This window comes from Lepidochelys olivacea (assembly GCF_965140295.1).
Source record: "Lepidochelys olivacea isolate rLepOli2 genome assembly, chromosome: 2".
NCBI classification, from domain to species: Eukaryota; Metazoa; Chordata; order Testudines; family Cheloniidae; genus Lepidochelys; species Lepidochelys olivacea.
The window spans coordinates 74,918,607-74,935,227 of record NC_140412.1 but is presented as its reverse complement, the minus strand read 5'-3'; the positions used below and the strand labels follow the sequence as shown (position 1 = coordinate 74,935,227).

General features: G+C 41.5%; 1 protein-coding gene across 4 annotated transcripts in view; it reads left to right on the top strand.

The window, feature by feature from the left end:
- Positions 1–16,621, top strand: part of SPIDR (scaffold protein involved in DNA repair) — a 336,133-nt gene that overhangs the window by 207,793 nt on the left and 111,719 nt on the right. For all 4 annotated transcript variants that reach the window (XM_084620824.1, XM_084620825.1, XM_084620827.1 and 1 more), the window contains 2 exons: positions 12,581–12,791; positions 15,133–15,407. In XM_084620824.1, coding sequence (XP_084476950.1) covers positions 12,581–12,791; positions 15,133–15,407 — 486 coding nt within the window. The remainder of the gene's footprint in view (positions 1–12,580; positions 12,792–15,132; positions 15,408–16,621) is intronic.

Below are 16,621 nucleotides of genomic sequence, written 5' to 3'. Positions count from 1 at the left end.
TACAGGACAGGCCCAACAAAGAAAATAACAGAATGCCACTAGCCATCACCTTCAGCCCCCAACTAAAACCTCTCCAACGCATCATCAAGGATCTACAACCTATCCTGAAGGACGACCCATCACTCTCACAGATCTTGGGAGACAGGCCAGTCCTTGCTTACAGACAGCCCCCTGACCTGAAGGAAATACTCAACAGCAACCACACAACAGAACCACTAACCCAGGAACCTATCCTTGCAGCAAAGCCCGTCGCCAACTGTGTCCACATATCTATTCAGGGGACACCATCATAGGACCTAATCATATCAGCCACACTATCAGAGGCTTGTTCACTTGCACATCTACCAATGTGATATATGCCATCATGTGCCAGCAATGCCCCTCTGCCATGTACATTGGCCAAACTGGACAGTCTCTACGTAAAAGAATAAATGGACACAAATCAGACTTCAAGAATTATAACATTCAAAAACCAGTCGGAGAACACTTCAATCTCTCTGGTCATTCGATTACAGACCTAAAAGTTGCAATTCTTCAACAAAAAAACTTCAAAATCAGACTCCAATTAGAGACTGCTGAATTGGAATTAATTTGCAAACTGGATATAATTAACTTAGGCTTGAATAAAGACTGGGAGTGGATGTGTCATTACACAAACTAAAACTATTTCCCCATGTTTATTCCCCCCCCTCCCCTCCCACACTGTTCCTCACATGTTCTTGTCAACTGCTGGAAATGGCTCGCCTTGATTATCACTACAATAGGCTTTTTTTTCTCTCCTGCTGGTAATAGCTCACCTTACCTGATCACTCTCGTTATAGTGTCTATGGTAACACCCATTGTTTCATGGTCTCTGTGTATATAAAATCTCACCACTGTATTTTCCACTGCATGTATCCAATGAAGTGAGCTGTAGCTCCCAAAAGCTTATGCTCAAATAAATTTGTTAATCTCTAAGGTGCCACAAGTACTCCTTTTCTTTTTGCCTCAGAAGTGTTAGCACAGTAGAACAAGAGATTGTTTTTGTGCAGATCTTAGGAAACTGCTGCTATGGTGGAGTTTTTTATATATTTCATTTCTTGGTGCTGGAAGGCTGAGATTTATTGTAATAAATGGATCTCTATAATTTTGAGGAACTTCCTTTGGCATATTTAAGGTCATTCAGATTTTATCCCTAAACTGTTAAATAGCACTCACTCTTTGAAGGTCAGTTAGTGGTCTCTAGATGCCTTAAGACCTACTTTCTCATCCTCTTACACCTGCCACCAAGGCCTTGAATTATGACAATCTTCTCTGAGTTGGATGAGATTCACTTTGGAATCCATCCATGGCATTCCTAAGTGAACCAGAAGGTTCACCAAAGACTAACACAGTGTGCTGTCTACTGCAAGGAATGAAGCCTGGCAACTAGGCCTGGGTGTCTGACATGGTAGTACATAATGCTCATTACAGGCTCATCATATTAGCGCCCTTTGAAAAGTGCAACTTTAAAATGTTTGAAAATTAGTTGCATGGAAAGTGTCACATTTCAAAGGGCAATGCTGTGGACAGCCTGTGTTTTGTGCTACATATTTACTATGAAATTAGTAAAACGATAAAAATAAATAAATTTTCTATCTTTGCGTAGAGCAATTTCTGTCTGGAATGTTTTCTCAGGTTCATAAACAATCTTGTTTAGAAGGGCAAGGCTATTTCCTTTCCCCAAAGAAGTTGCTGTATTCCCCAAAGAAGATATATTTCTTTTACCCTTTTACTAATTTCATTTGCTGTTGACACTCTTCATTTGGGGTTGAGGAGGAACAAATGGTGATGGCTTGTGTTAAAACAATACACCAGTTAATAATAGCTGTGGTTTCTTTGTTTATGTTGGATGCAATCAAGATTTTGAAAAAAAATTGTTTTATCAGGAAATACAACTACTGCCATTGTATAGTTACATAAAACACATCATGTTCTACAAATAGTGTACATAGGAACATACTACATCAATACATCCAATGCAAGTTCAGCACCTATAGTAAATTGGTACAAAGGATATGAAAATGGGTGGAATATTATCGGAGAGAACCTTTGATCTGCATATACTGTGCTGAGCCAGCTAACCAGAAATATTTCAGTTTGATTTCTTTGGAGGCTGGTTATATACAGAATTGCAAGTTTAATGTAAATTATTTTGGATATTAGTCTAAATTGGTATTTTATTTCTTTTTAAAAAAAAGAAAAAGCCTTTACAGCCCAAGTGGTGGAAAATGTAGAGGTAGCATAAGAGTTGTGCTCTGGAGTAATCTGTCACTTTGTGAGAGTTGGATAATTTTAGTGTTAAAAAGAGTAGTAGCAAGAAATTTTTATAGTTGCTTGTATTACTGTCTCAGATGTTTGAAAATCATTTTTCCTAATGATATTTGGAAATGATCTTGCAAACACTTATATGGCAAAGTATTTTACTCGAGTGAGAAGTCCAAATTGGAGGCTGACACGAGTGCAGTGAGATTACTCACATGAATAAAGTTACTCATGTACATATTGGTAGTACTGAGCCTTTTGTTAGCAAATATGGCAACTTTGAATAGTACATAGGGTTGTCAGGTGTCTGGTTTTCTACCGGAACACCCGGTCGAAAAGAGACCCTGGCGACTTTGGTTAGCACCACTGACCGGGCTGTTAAAAGTCCATTTGGTGCAGGCCTGGAAGGCTCCCTGCACAGCTCTGAGTGGCTCCTGAAAGCAGCTGGCATATCCCTCTGGCTCCTAAGCACAGGGGCAGCCAGGGGGGCTGTGCGCGCTGCACCTGCCCACAGTGCAGGCACCGCCCCGAGCACCAGCTCTGCAGCTCCAATTGGGTGGGACTCACAGCCAGAGGGAGCTGCGAGGGTGGCACCTGTTGACAGGGGCAGTACATGGAGCCCTTTCTGGCTGCCCTTGCGCCTAGGAACCAGAGGGACATGCCGGCCACTTCTGGGAGCCGCCTGATGTCTGCGCTGCCCTGAGTCTGCACCCTAACCCCCTGCCCCAGCCCTGAGCCCCTTCCCGCACTCCGAATCCTTTGGCCCCAGCCCGGAACCCCCTCCTGCACCCCAAACTCCTCATCCTCTGGCATACCCCAGAGCACTCACCCCCAGCCAGAGCACTCACCCACACCCGCATCCCAACCCGTGACCCAGCTCAGAACCCCCTCCCATATCCCAACCCCTTCCACAGTTCTGAGCCCCCTCCTGCACTGTGAACCCCTCGGACCCAGCCCGGAGCCCCCTCCTGCACCCCAAACCCCTCATCCCCAACCCCACCCCATAGCCTGCACCCCCTGCTGAAGCCCTTATCCCTCCCTGCACCCCAATCCCCTGCCCCAGCCCAAAGCCCCCTCCTGCATCCTGAAGCCCTCATTTCTGGCCCCACCCTAGAGCCTGAACCCCAGCCCAGAGCTCGTTCTCCCTCCTACACCCCAACTGTCTGCCCCAGCCCGGAGCCCCCTCTCACACTTTGAATCCCTCAGTTCCATCCCCCAGGCCAGAATCTCCTCCTGCACCCCAAGCCCTTCTTCCCCATTTCACCCCGGAGCCCTCTCCCCAGCCCCACCCCAACGCACTGCCCCAACCTGGTGAAAATGAACAAGTGAGCGAGGGTTGGGGACAGAGAGCGATAGGGTGACCAGACAGCAAATGTGAAAAATCAGGACAGGGGGTGGGGGATAATAGGAGCATATATAAGAAAAAGCCCCAAAAATCGGGACTGTCCCTATAAAATCGGGACATCTGGTCACCCTAGCGAGCGATGAAGGGGAGGGTGGAGTTAGCGGGGGCGGGGCCTCAGGAAAGGGGCAGGGGTGGGACAAGGATGTGTAGTTTTCTATAATCAGAAAGTTGGCAACCCTAATAGTGCAAGACGAATGAATCTGTTCCAACTGGCTAGTTGATTTGGGCTAGGAATTGGGAGGGAATTTACTATCATTGGTGGGGTACTGGTAGGGATTAATGTGTTTTTGGGTCAGTTTGTTTGTTTTCAGTTTCTATATGTGTGCCCAGACGTTGTTCGGGCTTGATGTAAATCATCATGAGCTACACTGGGCAAACCACACACGGCCCAGTTAAGAAGCAAAGAGTCCCTGCCCCTTTAATCTTTTGGGGGCAAAGTGTATCCCTGCCAGTGACTGTACCTCACTAGGTATAGAGATGGATCTTTTTATGAGGCATGTAAGTGGGAAGGCTACTTGCATTTTCCCTCTTGCTCCTGGGTTCCCACATAAATGCCTGTCAGACTTTTACCCTGTGTAAACAAATACAATTCCATTTGACAAATACTGAATTTTCTTCCCCCTTCAAAGTTTTGAATGGACTTGAAATTAACATGTCTTGTTTGTTTGTTTAATAACTTCAACTTCTATTTACTAAAACATATTGATGAACTTATTAATTCAATCAATACAATACGCTTGTCAAAATTCTTTAGGCCCTTGCACAATGTGTAATGAAAATGTATTTTATAAAACAAATATGACAAAATGTCATCTTAAGTTCATGAACCAATGAAGCATCGTGGTTTGATGTCAGTATGGCTCTGGGGATGTTTGTGGTTTGTTAGTTAAGTGCGGCCATAGATTCTAAACCTGTCTCTGACTGAGTGTGAGGCTACATACAATGCAAGCACAGAACTGGGTTATACAAGACATGTCACAATATGAACCTTCTCAGTATCTGAGAGCAGGATTCAAACCCCTGGTCTGTGTTGAAATTTTAGCCACTTGCTTGTTGTGTCCTTCAGGGCCATCCTATAAGTGATTTTCAAACCAATAGAGCATTTGCTGGTGATCTATAGAGACCTGGCAGGTCTCCTGCATCTATCTTTAGTAGCAGCCACTCTTACGTACAGGGGAGATACCCTTGGGGGCTGGAGCTGCTAATGGAACAGATAAAAATGAAATAATTAATATTGTCCATGTAAGCAGTTACTGTAGTTCTCAGAGGGATGTTAGCACAGGTGGTCTGTGGGATCACAAATGAGGAAAAAGGTGATCTGCAAGATATACTCGCTCTAACGGTGGTCCATACTATAAAAATTCAAAGCCTCTGCTCCAGATCATTACAAAGTACCTTAGAATGTTCTTTGGTCAAGTTGATCTACATTAATTTAAATTTTACAGGCACTTGTGGGTAAGTAGAACACTGACAGCACAAGTTTTAAATACACTTTGCGGAGTAAAGAAGATGTTTAAAGTTCACTACAGACATTTATCTTAGGGTACATGAGCTTTTTTTTCTATACATTCAGTTTCTATATAAATGATTGTTTGGGGTAGCATTTTTTCTCACTATATGAAAGTAACAGTTTAAACCTAATGAAAGCATTGTTAAAGCATTGATTTTTCCTAATTTAAAAAGAGAGAGAAGAAAATTGGAAGAGAGTCTGTCATAGTCTAGGAAATGCTTCATATTACATTACATCTGTTAAGATTGTTGGAAATCTTAAAAATTAGTTTTCTTTCCTCTTTAAAAAAATGTGAGAGATTATTTTTAAGTTTGGGAGGAAAGTTTGTTGAGTTGCTCTCTGTGGGTCTGATTCTGCCATCCTTACTCAGAATGAAAACTCAGTAGACCTTCATGTGGAGTAAGGTACATCTCAGCATGCGTAAGCATGTGTAAGAATTGGGACTGCAGAAGACAGCACTCTAGGAGAACCATCATGAGAAGAGCCCTCAGTACAGAGATCACTCAGCAGTATTCTATGGGCTGTGTCAGAAAAAAAGGAATGGAGCTGCTCCAGAGCCTACTAGGAAATGCAGACATATACCCAAAACCTCATGGTAAATCTGATCAAAGGAAGCTTCTAGGTCCAGATTCTTAGGTGCCCACTGCACTTAAAGTTGGATTGTTCAGCCTCCCTATCGGCTGAAGCAGAAGGATTCCAAGCCCCATTCACACACGAAGCAAAATTCTGCAGATTTTTAAAAGATTTTGAAGCAAATATTTAGTTTGCCTATATCACCTCAGAGCACCTTCCCTGTCAAAAGGAGATGAGGGGTGTTTTTCACTGGTTGCTTCTATTAATAAGGGAGGGCTCTCAGTGTTATACAGTGGGGATGTAAAGCCCAGAGATATTGATCCAACTTGCCAGCTTTGAGAATTCACTTGAGTTTAATAATTCCGGTTGCAGCATCACTTCCTGAAAAGAGATTTTATTCTAGGTATGTCCTGATACCTGAAAACAGAAGTGGGCCCATGCCCATCTTAGGTCACAAAACCCTCAATTTTCAATTGGTCAAGAAAAATTTCACATCAGCGCCGCTGGGAACATGCTTGTCTCTTCTAGAGGGAGTTGCCTAGCTGTGCACCTGACCTCATATGAAAGATGACTGCTGGTTCAGTATAGAGTGTGGGAGTAACCACCAGGCCTCCATGCAGGTATACATATCCAATAAAAAATAAATCCATTAAGATATATATATTCAGTAAGTAAATGTTATAGGTAGGGAATGAACTACTTTTATACCTGAAAATAGATTTTCTTATGGAAATGCAGGCATATTCTTAATTTATGACATCACTCATCTAATGCTTTTTTGAAAGATGAATGAACTGTTAGTGGAAATGAAAGTAATCAGAGGATGGAAGGCATAGATGTAGCAAAACAACACCATTCAAGTAATGTGTGTAAGTGAAGCCTATCAACCTTAATAAAAAGCTGATCAGATTTCTGTGCTGTAGGAAAATAAAAACAAAACCATAAACCTCAGCCTTCCTGAGAATGGTTTGCTACCCACGTCAGTGTTTTTAGAGCATGAGATGGCTAGATCAAGCAAGTGTTCTTCTGACATTGGTGACGTAACAAAGACCTGGGTTTAACATGTTTCCTGTTTACTTGTGTTCTGAACACAGCAGAGTCAGGAAAGTAGATTCTAAAATCCTCTTATGGGGTGTGTGTTCAAGTATAGCTATGGAATGAATTGTTTTGAGGTTCTTGACAAATTGTGGATCTTCTTTCTTTCAGAAAGTAAAAAGGTAATGCATTTTTATCCCCATAGATCTATAAATCTGATCGGATCACAGTTGTCTTATTAAACTAAAGTAGGGATAAAATTACTATGCATCATTAGCATGTTCATTTTCAAATATATGTAATATACAATATATTTGAAACTGTATATATTAGGCTGCATGGTACAATAACTGCCTGTGTGTATAACATCTGGGAGCTAGATAGCTCATCAAATTTGTGGTGGAAAATAGTCATTCATATGTAGGTCACCAATTTGAACACAGACCAGATCAGTAATGCCAAAAGTTATTACCAGAAGACAACTATGTGGTGGCCATGAGTACCTAAAATGAGTTACCATCATAATCTCAGGTTTCAGAGTAGCAGCCGTGTTAGTCTGTATTCGCAAAAAGAAAAGGAGGACTTGTGGCACCTTAGAGACTAACCAATTTATTAGAGCATAAGCTTTCGTGAGCTACAGCTTATGCTCTAATAAATTGGTTAGTCTCTAAGGTGCCACAAGTCCTCCTTTTCTTTTTTCATCATAATCTCATTGATTGTCACCATTGTTGGCTATCTCAGTCAAGAGTTTAAGGACTGAATGTCTGTAGAGACTCAGCTACTTGGCTACTAGACATCCTTCTAGGTCAGAGTTCAGGGATGGTAGTAGGGCATTGTGATGAAGCTTGCAGTTGCTTTCTGTGCTGTTACTTTCTGTTGATAAATAGAGGAATTTAGTCTCTAATGTTGTCAAATCGGCACTTCTGAGTGCTCACAGTCAGATTTTTTTTAAATGGATCCTATTTATAACTAATTTTAAGATGAAAGATTATTTTAAATGTATACCTTCTAAAAAATTCAGTCTTTTTGAAAAGGATACTACTGTGTGTGTGCAGATTTCATATCCCCCGCAGATTTCTTTGCTTCCCTGCAGAAAAATGACTTTCTCACAGGGAAGCAAAGGGAAGCTGCAAGAGCAGTCACGCACCACTCCCTAGCTGTGCAGGTACATAATTTCAGACACCCGGAGCAGCCGGCAGAGAGGTAAATCACTGAAGGGTTGGGGACACCCCAGACTGTGGCTCCTACCCTGAGCCGGGATCAGCTGCTAGTTCCAGCTGGGCTGGAGGCAGGAGAGGATGGAACTTCCTCTTCCCCAGCAAGGAGTGGCTGGGGCTGTGTCAAACCCACCCCCAGAAACCTCCCCCAGCTGCAGAAGCTCAGCATCCTCCCCTGCTGCCTGCCCCCATCGCTCCTCAGCTGCGGGGGGGAGGGGTCACTGTAAGGGGAGCTGCTTTCCCATCCGCCCAACCCCAGTGCATCTGGACCTTCTATACCCAGACACCCCAGACCAAGCCTCACCCCGTACACCCAGAACCCCCCTAGCCCTCCATACCCAAACCCAAACCCCACCCCACTGAATCTCATTCCCTGCATCAGGAGCCTGCTGTATCCAGACCTCCTGCACCCCGCAATGAGCCTCTGTGCATCCAGATTCCCCCATACCTAGACCCCGCACTGAGCTGCCTGCACCCAGATTGTCCCACACAGAATCCTCTCATCCCACACCTGGATCCCCCCGAGACTGAGCCCCTCTACACTTGGATCCTGCCTGTTTGAGCCTGCCTGCCCCACACCTGGCAGGACCCCCAGGATGTTTCTGGGGCAGGCCCAGGCCTTGTGCTGTGTCAGGCTTGGGTGCAGCCTTACCACTGAATCTGTGTCCCCAGGGTGGGGAGGCTGCAGGGTGATCTCCCATCTTTGTGCAGCCAGTGACCTATGCTCCCCACTGCCATGCTGGAGCCTCTACATTTATTTATTGACAAATAAAACTTGCAGAATTTTAAAATATTGTGTGCAGAATTTTTAATTTTTTTGGTGCAGAATGCCCTCAGGAGTAAAACAAAATAGGGAAATTATTGAATAAAGTAAATGTTACTGCTATGGCAAGAATTGTATGGTTGAGTTCTTACATGTACAAAAGTCAAGAAATCCTACACCTAATGTAACTTGGCCTTCTTGTGCATGTGCAATACACCTTTTCCCCGATATAACGTGACCCGATATAACGCACATTCGGATATAACGAGGTAAAGCAGCGCTCTGGGGGATCAGCGTGTCTGGCTCCGACACGCTGCTCTGAGCGGCGTGTTAAGGGTGCCGGGCCGGGGCTAAGGGGTTGGATAAAGGGCAGAGGATCTCAGGGGGGAGCAGGGGGGGTTGGAGGGTTTGGAGGTTCTGGGGGCAGAGCAGTCGGGGAACGGGGGCATTGGATAGGGCGTGGGAGTCCTGGGGGGCCTGTCAGGGGGCAGGGGTGTGAATAGGGGTCGGGGCAGTCAAGTGACAGGGAGCAGGGGGGTTGGGTAGGGGGTGGGGTCCTGAGGGTGATTAGGGACGGGGAGGTCTCTGGGGGGGGGGGTCAGGGGACAAGGAGCAGGGAGGCTTAGATAGGAGGTAGGGTCTTGGGAGGGGTGGTTAGGGGCGGAGGGTCTCTGGAGGGGGTAGTCAGGGGACAAGGAGCTGAGGGGTTGGATGGGTTGGGGGTTCTGAGGGGTCAGTCAGGGGGCGGGAAGTGACTATTAATAACGGAAATGCTTGAGGCCAAAACAAGTTTGATATAACGCAGTTTCACCTATAACGCAGTAAGATTTTTTGGCTCCCAAGAACCGCGTTATATCGGGGTAGAGGTGTATTTTCATTTGTCCTGCACATGCCAAGTTTAATGCCTTTATGAGTATGTTCAGTATGGCTAATTTTTTTCTTTACACAATAACCATAATTGGATACTAAAAAACAAAACAAAAGTAAAAATGTAACTAACTGGATTTTCAAGTGGGACAAAGCAGGTTTGAGAACTAAGCAAGAGGCTATGAGTTTGGGATTACTGAGTTCTAATTCTCGTTCTGGCTCAGCCTCTCTATGGCCTTGTCTAAACTAGTAAGACAAAAGATGTGTTTTTAAAAAAATGACAGCTATCCTGTTTTAAAATCCATTGCATGTTAACTATTACATTTTAAAGACACACCTTTTTATCCTACTGTACATTTTTTTCTTTGTGGGATTTCTGCAGATCATCTCACCTCTTGGTTTTTCAGCTGTAAAATGGGAGTAATAATGCGATTCAGTTCACGGAGATGTTGCAAAGATATATTAGTGTTTGCACAGTGGTTTGGAAATGTAATCTATTATCTATTATTTTTCTTCAGATTTACCAGGCATAAGAAATATTAAGTCAAAGTGGAGCTAATTTCAAAAAGTTAAAGCACATTTTAATGATTGTGTCCTTTGAACAATAAGTATTGTATTCTGTTAATAAATCAGCAGAGCAGTGTAAATAACTCAGGAGAAGTAAAAGTGACTAACAAAATAAGGCATGTTTTTTAAAGTGTGTGTGTGTGTGTGTGTGTAAAGCAACTCCATTTAAGAAGCCTCTGTAAAGTTGTGCAACTAAGTATGCCAGAATCAGGGCATGCCAAAGAGAGAGTTGAATGTGATACCTTAATTTCACCCCTTTCTGTGAGTGCTTTATGAATGAGTCTTTAATGTATTTGTCACAATATGACATCATCCATTTTTTTCTACAGCCAGATATCTATCTGTTCATCCTAATTACAACAAACTACATTGGTTGTACCAGATGCACCCATTAAAGTCATTTTTGTACAATTGACGCAGTGAATGAGGCAATGCCCTGTCCCATGTGAAAGGCTTCTGATCACCCCCCACCTTATTCAGCGTGCACCTTACTCCATGAGACAAGAGTTCCTGTGAAATTCTGTCTCATTGAGCTTGTACTTTGAATTATTAAAATCTTCATGAGTTGGGCATATCAGCTTTTCAGCATTTTGGATTATTAAAGCTAGGACATCTGAATGAGGCAAGTTCCTACTGGACACATCTTGGAATATCTTACGAAGACCTCTCTAATTCAGTGAACACACACATCACAGACTGTCTCCTCTCTAACTGCTCATTTGAAAAGTGCTGAACAAGTGGGTCATTGGCAACGTGTATGCATTAAGTAGTAGTACGAAAGACGCTCAACATGGGCAAATCAAAATCAATTTTGGAACACTCTGAAGCACATTTATCTTATTTCTGTATGCCCTCCCACCCAAAGTAGCTGTGCTCTCTCTACACATTTGTGGATTTATCTTCACAACATCCCTGTCAATTAGGTACTATACCCTTTTCAAAGAGTATTTGCATGACTTGCTGAGGGTCATGCAGAGCTGGGAATTGAATCCAGATTTCCTGAATTCTAGACCAATACTTCAACCGCAAGACTGCTCTTTTCCCCTTTGTTCTATCTGAGGACCATTTCCCTGATAAATTTTAACTTTCCACCGTAGTCATAAAGAGGAGGATGCATAAGTAGAAACCTTATTAATAATAATAGTTACTATTTTATTTGATAGTGCACTATTTTATTATAATATAATTTTTATGTTTTATTGCATGCAGTGTAGATTTCTATTTTTATTTCTGAATTGTTTTCTTAATACTGAGTGCAAGCGACCCTACTGGATACAAGCTGAATTGCCATATTTTCCCATTCCATCTGCAAAGGAAATCGAGTCAAACTCATCGATACACACTCTGTAGATTCCATGTACCCAAGCTGCTGGCATTGTTTAAAAAGAAAGCATGTCCTGTTATATGGAAGAGTGAATGTAGAGTGATGATCCAATCACCGTCTAATTTATCATGGCCATTCAGTTCCTGTATGAGTGAGCTGTAGAGTTTCTCACCCTGGGTAATGAATAGAAAGAACAAATTAAGAAGTCTGGGGAGGTGGAATGAAACAGTATCTATGATAATATGAAACAAATATTTTTGAGGAATTATTCACCTTGTTTTATTTTTGCCATAGTGCTGTAGTACTTAATCCCAGATGTGAAGACAAGGATATGAAGCAAACAAAACACAACTGTTCTGCAGCAGCCTGGGGAACTAGAGTCCTGAGGTTGCTTCTGAACCCGGGTCAGCTGCATCTTTGCTGCCAAGAAGGAGGCCTTGTTTTACTCCCAAGTGATACTAATCTAATTGGGAAAAAACATAGCTTTCAATAAACGCACTGAATTGATTTCTTTTTTTTTGACAAGCACTAGAAAATTAGATTAGTGGTTGTTTTTGTTAACTGACTTCAATAGACTTGCATTCTTTGAGTACAAAAATATCCATCTCAAAACATAAGACTATGACATGTGTGTGTCAGAGCAAATATCAACATCAGAACATGTTTGGTATTGAATTACTGCTACTCTGAAAACTGAGGTTATAGATTTTTTCCAACTGCTACCTCAGTCAATTAGCAGAAAAATTGTTATATGTGAAACCGTTTGGAGATGTACTATAGCAAGAGGAGCCAACGTGCTAGTGATCAGCGGTAGGGTTGAGAATGAAGGTTTACAAGAGCAATAACAACAAGCAGGAAGAAAATATATTTGAGTCAAAATACTATGCAGTATATCTCAGTAAAAGCACAAGAGAGAGACAGGCACACACAAAAAGAGGAAGAAAGACACATGGAAGAAGTTTTTTTAAAATAGGGTTAATGGTGACACAATTTTTTAAAAATAATTTAATATTTGATTCTTACTCCTTTTTTCTAGGCAAAAGCTCCTTCTCCATAATGAAAATGTCCCTGTTATCATGAATACATATTTTAGTCAGAAGGTTCTTCTCAAAGATCATGCAGAAGTGAAAGATAGGACACATTGTCCAGAGAAGTTGCATATTAGAAGGAATAGTGTATCTTTGGCACAAATATTCAGATTAAATGACCTCAGAGACAATCTGCCCCAGGAATCTGCATTTAATCAGGTATGGTTCATTTTGTTTGAAGTTTAGCACTTTTTTAATAATTTGGTAGCCAGATGTTTGGAAATCATAACAAAAACAGAAATAGTGAAATATTGTGCTCTCTTGCCCTCTTATTTAGCCAAAACTGAATAATATTATGTGCTGTTTGTTTTAATAATATTTTACAAGTAGAGACTTTTGGCCAGCCAAATGCTGAACTGCTGTGAGATTATTTTGTTGTGGCTCGCTACTGTGCTGAGTAATATTGGTGACGTATCACAGCTTAAGTTTTCATTGATTCACTCTTATTCTTTGTAGCTCAGTACCCAATCTCATTTTAAATAATTACTATTTTCTTAATAAACTTTGATGTTTCCTTTCTATAATCCCATCTTTGAGCCTTCTTCCCCTTCCTCTTGCATCCTTTCTTTAAAACACCAACGATTGCCTTTAATAGAAATAAGGTCAAGATTTAAAAAATGACTAGTGGTTGTGGGGCTTCAACTTTGGATGCCCAACTTAAGACACTTTAAAGAGGCCTGGTTGATAGAGAGTGAATGTTTAGCACTGTCTGAAAATCCAGACCCCTTTAAGGTATTTTGTTGGACACCCAAAAATGGAGGCACCGAAAATAACTTGTCACTTTTGAAAATCTTGGCCAGAGTTTCAGATGACTCCCTTGCAAAGCTCACCATTCCCATCATATCTGACACCTCTTTTTAGGCCTGGGAATGAAAAGGTTAGATATATCAAATCAAACCCTAATCTGACTTCACATTTTTAACCAGTTGCCACTACTAATGTGCCAAATCCAGAATAATTTACTCACACTCCTACACTTTGGAAGGTTCAGAAAAAATGGGGCCTGTATCCAAACCATCCTTGGTTTTGTTTTTGCAAAACCAAACCCAACAAACAAACTTCTAAAAACCAAAAACACTTACTTTGAAATTTCAGCTAAAAAACTTACAGCTTTGACCTTGTTTACATGGGGTATTTTTGTATCAGCGTAGCTTCTCTGAGAGGTGCAAATATCTTTATACACTGATGCCGTGCATCTACAGTGGAGTTTGTATTGGTTGCAAGTACTTTGATTTAGCTACATCAGTGCAAACATTCAGAATGAGCAAGGACTCAGCTAAGTCTACACTATGCAGCTTTTAGCGACAGGGCTGTGTCACCACAGTTGTGTCGCTAAAAGGCACACCGTGTAGCTGCTGTTTGTCAGCTCTCCTGTCAACAAAATACTTCCACCCCCAATGAGCGGCGTTTTTATAACACCTCTGAAAGAGAAAAGATTTGTCGTTCAGTTGCCAGTGTAGAGATAGCCTAAGTGGCCATGAGCCCTTTCTGGTAACAAGTGCCCTTTGAATTGCACTATGTTCTTGGAGACAATCCTGGTCCTACTGATGTCAAAGGGAGTTCAGCATTAATTTGAATGGTATCAGGACAAATCCATTCATGCTAGCGAGTGACAGCTAGTAGGGATTAATTTTTTGTAGCGTTTTTCTAAAAGAGTACTGAAAATGGGGTTTAGAATAAGGATGGCAGAGGGGAGATGGAGGGCAACAACAATTTTTATTCCAAAATAAACTTACTTTTTTCAAAAAGAAAAGGAGTACTAGTGGCACCTTAGAGACTAACCAATTATTTGAGCATAAGCTTTTGTGAGCTACAGCTCACTTCATCGGATGCATCTTATGCTCAAATAATTGGTTAGTCTCTAAGGTGCCACTAGTACTCCTTTTCTTTTTGTGAATACAGACTAACACAGCTGCTACTCTGAAACCTTACTTTTTTCAGGTGTAGTGAAAGAATGGAAATAGATAGGGAAATAGATTAGGGTTCCTGTTTTCCTCCTCATTAATCTGGTTCCTTTGACATTGTAGTTCATCAATTTGAGAGCTGGATTATTGCTTCATAAAACTATGCACCCTTATATTTTCCCTCAATTTAGAAGTTGTAGAGTCAATTTTGAAGGCTAATGCTACAATTTAAAAGGAAGTAATAGTTAGAACTACCAAGAATTAAGTAAAACATAAAATGGTGATACATACTAATGCCAATTCTTTCTTCCCCCTGCTGTCACCTTTGTCTTACATGAACTGAATTTGTTTAATCCAAGGTAACATTTATACACAGGAGACCACTGTGTGCTGAACTGTAGGGTTTCTTGTGCCTTTATTTAAAATCTTAGATAAAAGCTGGCCATGTGTGTAAATTATAGTTTATATATACTAAATACTTTGAAAATAATCTTGTGATGCTTTTCTATAATGAATCTTTGTTGAATTTTACTTTGCGTCACTGCATGGTTTCATAGTCCATAAAGTAATTTAGTTTATGGCTTTGTCTTTACCAGGTTGCTTGTACCAATATGATTACACCAAAGACTGTACAAACTAACAGCAACCCTGAGTCCAAACTACATCCCTTTGCACTCAGTGCCCCGAATGACTCTCTCCTAGAAGTGGTGGAAAGCCAGGGAGCAGCGGGGTGGAAGGAAGTGCAGGTACAAGTGGTTGTCCAAAGGGCATATTATCTACCTGCAAGAGAGGGTTTCAGATGTCAGCTTCAAGGAAATAACCCAATTCGTTATGCAACACCAGTCTTAAATTCAGATCTGCCAAATATTAGGTGAGTAATAAAACACTTGCAAACTGGTCTGTTGGGATTATAATATCAGGGACATAAAACAGGGAGGGGAAGTTGGGTCTGGCATTCTGATGCCCTCAGCTAACACTGGCTAAATATATTGAGCAAGACCTAGTGATCTAGTTGTAATAATATTACACCTCCCTAATAGGCACAGGTGCAGAGCACCACTGATGTTACCTGAGGGAGGGGATGGCCTGACCTCTCGCCTAAGATTCCTGTGCTGCACCAAGAACTACTGGCAGAAAGTTGAAAAATGAGTAACTGGATGATAATTTTAAAATAGGTGATGATTATGTGCCTGTCTTATATTATTACATGAGTTGCACTGTACAGCTACTAATTCTGTTACCTAACAGTTACCTAACTATTTCAATCTTTAAAGCACTTGACAAATAATTAATTGATCCTCTTATAACACCCTTATGAAATAGGAAAGAAAAATTAGTTTTATTTTAGAAGTGGAGAAACTGAGGGCTTGTCTAAAAGGTGGATTTTACACTGATTTAGCTGCACCAGTACAACCCTCTGGTGAAGTCTGGCCTCACTGAAGTCAGTAGCAAAACTTCCATTGACTTCAGTGGGACCAGCATTTCACCCCTAGTGCACCAGTGTGAAAAATGATTTGTACTGCACAGTTACATCAGGATCCGTGCAAAAATCTCCAGTGTACCCAAGGCCTGCAACATCTAGAGGCTTAGACCAGCATTTTCAACCTCTTCTGTTTCTTCCTTTATGTCCTGCAAATGGAATGTTGTTAGTGTCTGCAGTGTAGGAGAGTCACAATGGGATCTCACTTTTCCAGTGCAGAAGACATGCCAGATGCAGTTCCATCTTGATGCCAGCAATACTGGCCACTGTTGCAACTTTTTGTTCTCGTTGTTTTGACCCTAAAAATTCAAAGCAGAATTGCAAAAGAATGAAATAAAATGAGTGTGTCTGTGGTTATGACCACCATGATTTTTATTAAATCCCATTTTGGGGGAGTGGGTTTCATATCTTAGCACTTTCAAATCGCATTGAATTGAAACTTTATACAGCAAATGCATTAAATTTTGTTCTCCTACAAAAAGCTTTATTAAGGTTAAGCTAAGGTTATAGGCACGTATCAGAGTTTTGAATGTATATGCCTTTCAAGACCTTAGGAAGTCCCTGCAGAATTTTGGAGCTATATAAGGGTGAGTCTATACATGGCT